The sequence below is a fragment of the Opisthocomus hoazin genome, chromosome 22, assembly GCF_030867145.1.
Source record: "Opisthocomus hoazin isolate bOpiHoa1 chromosome 22, bOpiHoa1.hap1, whole genome shotgun sequence".
NCBI classification, from domain to species: domain Eukaryota; kingdom Metazoa; phylum Chordata; class Aves; order Opisthocomiformes; family Opisthocomidae; genus Opisthocomus; species Opisthocomus hoazin.
The window spans coordinates 11,774,827-11,780,826 of record NC_134435.1 but is presented as its reverse complement, the minus strand read 5'-3'; the positions used below and the strand labels follow the sequence as shown (position 1 = coordinate 11,780,826).

The 6,000-nt window shown below is 55.0% G+C and overlaps 1 protein-coding gene across 1 annotated transcript in view; it reads right to left on the bottom strand.

Annotated features, from left to right (window-relative positions):
- Positions 1–298: 298 nt before the first annotated feature.
- NEURL1B (neuralized E3 ubiquitin protein ligase 1B) overlaps positions 299–6,000 on the bottom strand; it is a 36,781-nt gene continuing 31,079 nt past the window's right edge. Inside the window, exons 4-5 of the mRNA XM_075441709.1 lie at positions 5,301–5,426; positions 299–4,161 (exon numbers count right to left, since the gene is read on the bottom strand). Coding sequence (XP_075297824.1) covers positions 3,917–4,161; positions 5,301–5,426 — 371 coding nt within the window. The 3' untranslated portion in view covers positions 299–3,916. The remainder of the gene's footprint in view (positions 4,162–5,300; positions 5,427–6,000) is intronic.

Genomic DNA, 6,000 nt, shown 5'->3' with positions numbered 1-6,000 from the left:
ACACCTTCCTTTTACTGCAGTGGCCAGCCAGACCTTCCAGGGTTTGCGAGGTTAAATGAGCCAGAAATCCCCCCTGCCCTGCCCTGCCCTGCTCTGCCCTGCCCTGCCCATCAAGCGACTGCGCAGGCGCTGTGCAGTGACCTCCCGGGAGCAAAGCAAGGCTCATGCAGGGTACTCAAAGTTTTTTTTTGAAGCAAAGGTGCATGAGCTGCCTCTATGTATTAGCATCGACACGCTGTGGAAATAAAGGATTTGCTCACCCACCAGGTCAAATGCTTTTAAACATCCGGGAGCCCTCTTTACAAGCCAAAGTTTTATTTGTTTCATAAACAAGTAAAATTATATTAATGTAAAACAGATAAATGGACAAAAGTAAAACACACAGCACTGAACACAACACCATAGAGCACTGACATGTAGAAGTGCAGTTCCCTCCCTCGTGCGATGCCCTCCCCCCCCGGTCCCCCAGCTGATTTGCTTCAGAAGCCTAATACAGAGGTCCAAAATCTGATTCAGCTTAAACATGATGTGCAGGTCACAGTACTGAATCATAAAGGTAACGATACGAAAGTAACTGTCTAAGAAAGGGGGAAGGTAAAAGAGTGCCCCCATCTCTTTCTTTCTTTCTTTCTTTCTTTTTCTTTCTTTCTTTCATTCTTTCGTTCTTTCGTTCTTTCTTTTTTTAAATTTTTAAACAAATAGGTTAGGAGGAGAGGGGGGGAAAATCCATGGAAATAAACACTTTCTCACTCCAATATATATATATATATATATAAAAAGCAGGATTCTCAGTGAACACAAAATTCTATAAAACTACCATTGATCTGTGTTGTTTTCTCCCCCTTTTTTTTTTCTTTTTAAAAGTTGCTTTAAAAAGGATAAAAAGTGCACAGACACCCTTATAAGGCACAAACAGATCTTCTGTACAAATCATTTATCATCAGACTGTTTAAAAAAAATAGCAACACGCGTACTAACAATTAAATCTGTAAGAGGCTACCTTTTCCTGGAAATCTTTTTGTTAAGAGGCCTATTTTGGGAAATCCCTGTTGCTCCTGGATAGGCAGGGCAACATGTCCGCTGCTCTCCCGCCCTGCTCACTGCACGGCTGCGCTCCGGACCCTGACTCCTGGCATTCCCCGGAATGAGCTGGCTCCGTTGAATGCTGTCCCTTTTGCTCCTGCAGCCCTCAGCTGCTGCAGCAGTAATTCAGCCTGCGCAATGTGTCCTGAACAGCTCAGACAGAGCCTGGGGTGGATTCGGTATTTCTCCTTGCTGGCTGAAAATGAAAAAAAAAAGAGCTACACCAAAAAAAACTCCACCCCAGGCATGCAACTGGTCTCGCTCACTGGGGCGTCAGCCAAGCAAAGGGGCTCTGCGCTGCTCGTGCACGTAGCTGTGTCCAGCCACCAAACGGGACCGGGCACCCCTGAAACTGGGACAGCAGCCCCAGGGATGGCCGCTGGCCTTTGGTAGCCCAGACCTGATCCAAGCTAGCATCGCTGTGGAGTCAGACCACTTCCCTTGAACTCCTCATCACGCAAAGGCCTCCCCCCACAGCCCGTTCAGCAGGCAGGCACGAACCCACCCGGCCTTCCAGCCCGTGCTAACGTACTCGGCCATCACCGTGCCCTCAGCGCTGTGCCCACTGTCCACAGCCGGACCCTGATCTGCGAACGCGGGCCGGGGAGGTCTCTGCGAAGGCCATGCCTGCGGTCCCGGGGCGCAGGGCAGCCTGGAGAGCTGCCCTCGCTGCCTCCTTTTGCCAAGGCGCGAGCAGACTCGTGCCACAGCCGCAGCGCCGGTGGCTCTGCCGAGGCACTGTCGATGCCAGGAGCCGAGTTTCCAAAAAGGGCTCTGCAAAGCCAGCAGGCTTTCGTGCCGATGCAGCAGGGCAATGGGTGAGAGAGCTCACACTACAGCAGCCTCTCATTTATACACTTAATTAAAATGTTAATTAGCTCTTCAAGGAAAAAAAAAAAAGGTTTTCTCCATCGCTTATGGGCTGGCAGGCACAGCCCACCACGGGAGGAGGAAGAGCTGCTCCCCTGCATCTGCTCTCCCTGATGGCAGAGCGGGGCTGGGACGGGGCTGGGTGCCGGTCGGTAATCGAGCACGGCACCGCCGGCACCACCAAACCACCCAGGCAGTGCCAAGGTGGCAGTGCCCTGTGGCTGCCGGCGCCTCGGAGGAGACAGTGGACAGCGAGGCAAGGTGACAGACACCCACCACGTCAGGCTGCCCCTCTGTGCCCTGAAGCCCTGAAATGTACAGGGGTTGCTATTCTCTCTTTTCTTTTTTGGACTAAAATGTGGTAATTGCACCTTCTGAAGAAAGCCATTCTTACCCACTTGGTGGCACATGGTCACCGAGCTAGAATGACACCAGTCCCTCTCTCATCTCTGCCCCTGTTCACGAGCCCGGAGTGGCCGGAAACCAGGCAGGCTCAGGCTGAGGGACAGGACAGGAGCTGTGCAAGCAGGCAGAGGACAGAGGACGCGGGAGCAGCGGGGAGGAGGGCACCGAGCTCCTCACACCAGCCCAGTGCTGCATGCTCAGATGCTGCCCAGCTGCAGGCTGCTGCTGCTTGTAGCTGTTTAATGGCACAGCCGAAACCCATTTACCTTTTAAGTCCCAATATCTAATAGCCCCAGAGCCTTTTTCTTTCCTCGTCTCAAGTAAAGCCAAGTGAGATAGATCCCTTTTCACTGCAACAAGTTCTCATCTACTGTTGGGACCTGGAGTCTGGGTATCTGGGAGCTGTACTGGGAAACCTGGAAAGGCAGGAGAAAGAGCAGGTAAAATCAGCACATACACAGTCCCCAGAAAAAAGGTGAGCCTGCTGGGACTGGATCAGAAACTAATTTCTCACCATGGGCTCCAAAAAGTCCCTGTGGTGAGGTGGGAGGAAGGCTGAGCCCCGCTGCGGCGCTGGCCGCAGGGGAAGGGCTCGTGGAGGCGAGCCAGGCCGGACGGCGTGGGACGGCAGCTCTGCCACCCACCAAGAGGAGCAGAGCAAAACGCAGGCGCGTGTGCCTGGAGGTGACAAACACCATCGCTGCAGGCGGCAGGACTGCAGTGCGCCCGTCCAAAGGCCCCTCTCATCCTCCGGCTGCAATTGATGGCTTCAGCGGCCGGACGTACGGGCAGTGCCTCCACAGCCAGCGCTGTGGCCGCAGCAGCTTCGGGGGCTCTCAGCGGGCTCCTGCTCCTCGCTGCTGCCCCAGGGCTGCTCCCCAGGTCTCAGCCTCCCTGGGCAAAAGTCCCTGCTCTGCCACAGAAAGCAGAAGCTGTTTTATCTAAGCCCAGACCAGCTTCTCCACATGCCCCAGAAGCCTGTTCAAGGGGGCAAAACCCAATCAAGTGAGAATCTGGCTGTGCTACTATTTTGGCCTGAGCTAGTTCCCCGTACACAGATGATCATGACATTTCCAGATCAGTTTTGTCCACTTTGAACCCTCCCACTGGGCCTTGTCCTAATTTTGTCCCAGCACAGCGCAAGCAGCCGGCAGCAGCCCAGAGCTGTTGAGGTTTCGGGGTCAGGAAGCCCAGTGGCACCCAGCACTGGCCAAGTGGCAACCTCCCCTTCCTGACCTGCACCACAACAAGCCTCCTCCGGAGGAGGAGGGAAAAAAAAAAGAGCCTTTGCATGGGAAATTTCTCATTTGCAGCTGGGTCGGGTGCAGACTGCGATTCCCCAGATTTGCCCATGGGCACATGGCAGCTGTGCCTCCTTCGGGCCCCATGTAATCCTCAGCTCAGTTTTATCCCTGAATTGTGCCCTACCAGTCAAATAAGGAAACACAGATAACGAGCCACTTGATAACGACTGACCAGCACGATAACCCATAAGCAGGGACGGAAAGGCATGGTTACTGCTAGCGGCGTTCCCCCTTCCTACAGCCCGAGCTGGGCGCTAAGGGCGGTATATTTTAATAACATCTTTGATGACCCGTCGGCAGATGGGGCAGCAGGCGTTGAGCTGCTTCTTCAGCTTAAGACCGCAGGTGTTGCAGAGGCACATGTGTCCGCAGGTGTAGATCACCGTGTCCACCTCGCTGTCAAAGCAGACGGTGCATTCCCCGTTCTTGCTGCTTGATGGCTCCGGAGGGGGGAAGACGGGAGAGATGGGTGGGCTCAGGGGGGAGCTGGGAGCAGTCACTGTCAAAGAGGAGGAAGGAATGAGATCATTTAGTCACCAGGATGGTGCAAACCTGACACTCTACAACACACGCACACTCAAGTCAGTTTTTAAGGTTCTTCCTTCCCTAGTCATTGCCTGGGTCGTTTGGCCAAACAAACCCCAGCATTTTCTAATTGCTAGCACAGGTACAGCTCCGGGCAGAACCTGCCACCCCTTTTCTACAGATGGGCAAAGCATGGCATACCTGGGCTTCCCCAAGCAGGGCCGTGATTTTGCACCCCCATTTCATGGCGTGGGTGTGCAGAGCCCTGCTCTCCCGAAGGAGCCGTGCTCCACGCAGGGCATTCCTGCGTCTCGCCAGCCATGCTGGGCGGCTGTGGCACAGCACAACAGCGGTGTGTGCCAGGGACGGGGCCGTCTGCCCAAGACCCAAACACCAGCACGGGAGCGTTTACATGGGCATCCCCCCAGCAGCAGAGCCTCGGCGGTGCAGAACGTGGCAGTCGGGGTGGTGTAAGGCCCCCAGGCGTGATATCGCGCTCCTGGCAAGGGCAGCCCCACAGGGACTGCTTGCATTAGACAGACCGACAAAGTGGGAAGCAACACGCAGCCCTTCTTCAGGCCACGAAAATCTTCCCACCGCTTTGTGATTTCTTCCAATCATTTCTGCTGGCTTCAAAGGAGATGTAACATCTCCCCCAACCTTGCCCTGCGGACTCAGCCTGGAGAAGGCTGCGAGGGGACTTTACAAATGCTTACAAATATCTCAAGGGTGGGTGTCCGGAGGATGGGGTCAGACTCTTTTCAGTGGTGCCCAGCGAGAGGACAAGGGGCAATGGGCACAAACTGAAGCAGAGGAAGTTCCAGCTGAACATGAGGAAGAACTTCTTCCCTCTGAGGGTGACGGAGCACTGGAACAGGCTGCCCAGGGAGGTTGTGGATTCTCCTTCTCTGGAGATATTCAAGACCCACCTGGACAGGGTCCTCTGCAGCCTGCTCTGGGTGACCCTGCTTCGGCAGGGGGTTGGACTGGGTGACCCACAGAGGTCCCTTCCAACCCCGAACATTCTGTGATTCTGTGATTCTGTCTGTCAGCCCAGACTCGTGTCTTGGTGCAGCCAGCACAGCCGGGTGCCGAGGGCTGGGCTCTCCTTACCGAGCGATGACTCTGAAGCAGACGACGACCTGTTCACGCTGAAGGCCATGTCCGAGTCGCTGTCGTACTGCGAGCCGCCCGGGGATCCTGAGGGAGAGACGGTCACTGGGCTGGACTGCACAGTGCCTGCAAACACAAGGGAGAGCTGAGCCTGCCACAGGGCTGACGGGCACCCCAACCCCAGCTCAACGCCCCTCAGCCCGGCCAGTCGCATCCACCCCCTCTGCCGAGGGTGCTTTGGGAGAGAGTCCAGCTGCCCAGTAAAGGGCTGCCCCTTAGTAACAATACAGATGCATGAGTTTGGGTGTCATCTCCGTGGCCTGGACCTCACTACACCACTGTACAACTTCTGTTTGGTGCTTCAGGGAAGCGAGCACCAGGTTATCTGACAGCCGCCACCTGGGGTGTAAAGTTACTTCCCTGCAGCCCCAGTCTCTCCAGCAGCAGTGGCCTCAAGCTATCGCTGTCTCGCTGTCAGGTCAGGGGCAGGTGGGAAAAGGCATTGCTTTAAATGAGAAAAACCTGCTTTACAAAATCATCAACATCTGCTTTTCTGACAGAATCCTTAACAAGAGGAAAGGAGAAGCACTGTAACCGGTCACCGGCAATGGATCAAAAGTGACACCTGATACCCAAGCTGTGGCAGTGCGTGGGGAGCGATTACTGCCCACCAGCAACACACATCCTTAAACCCGAGCTG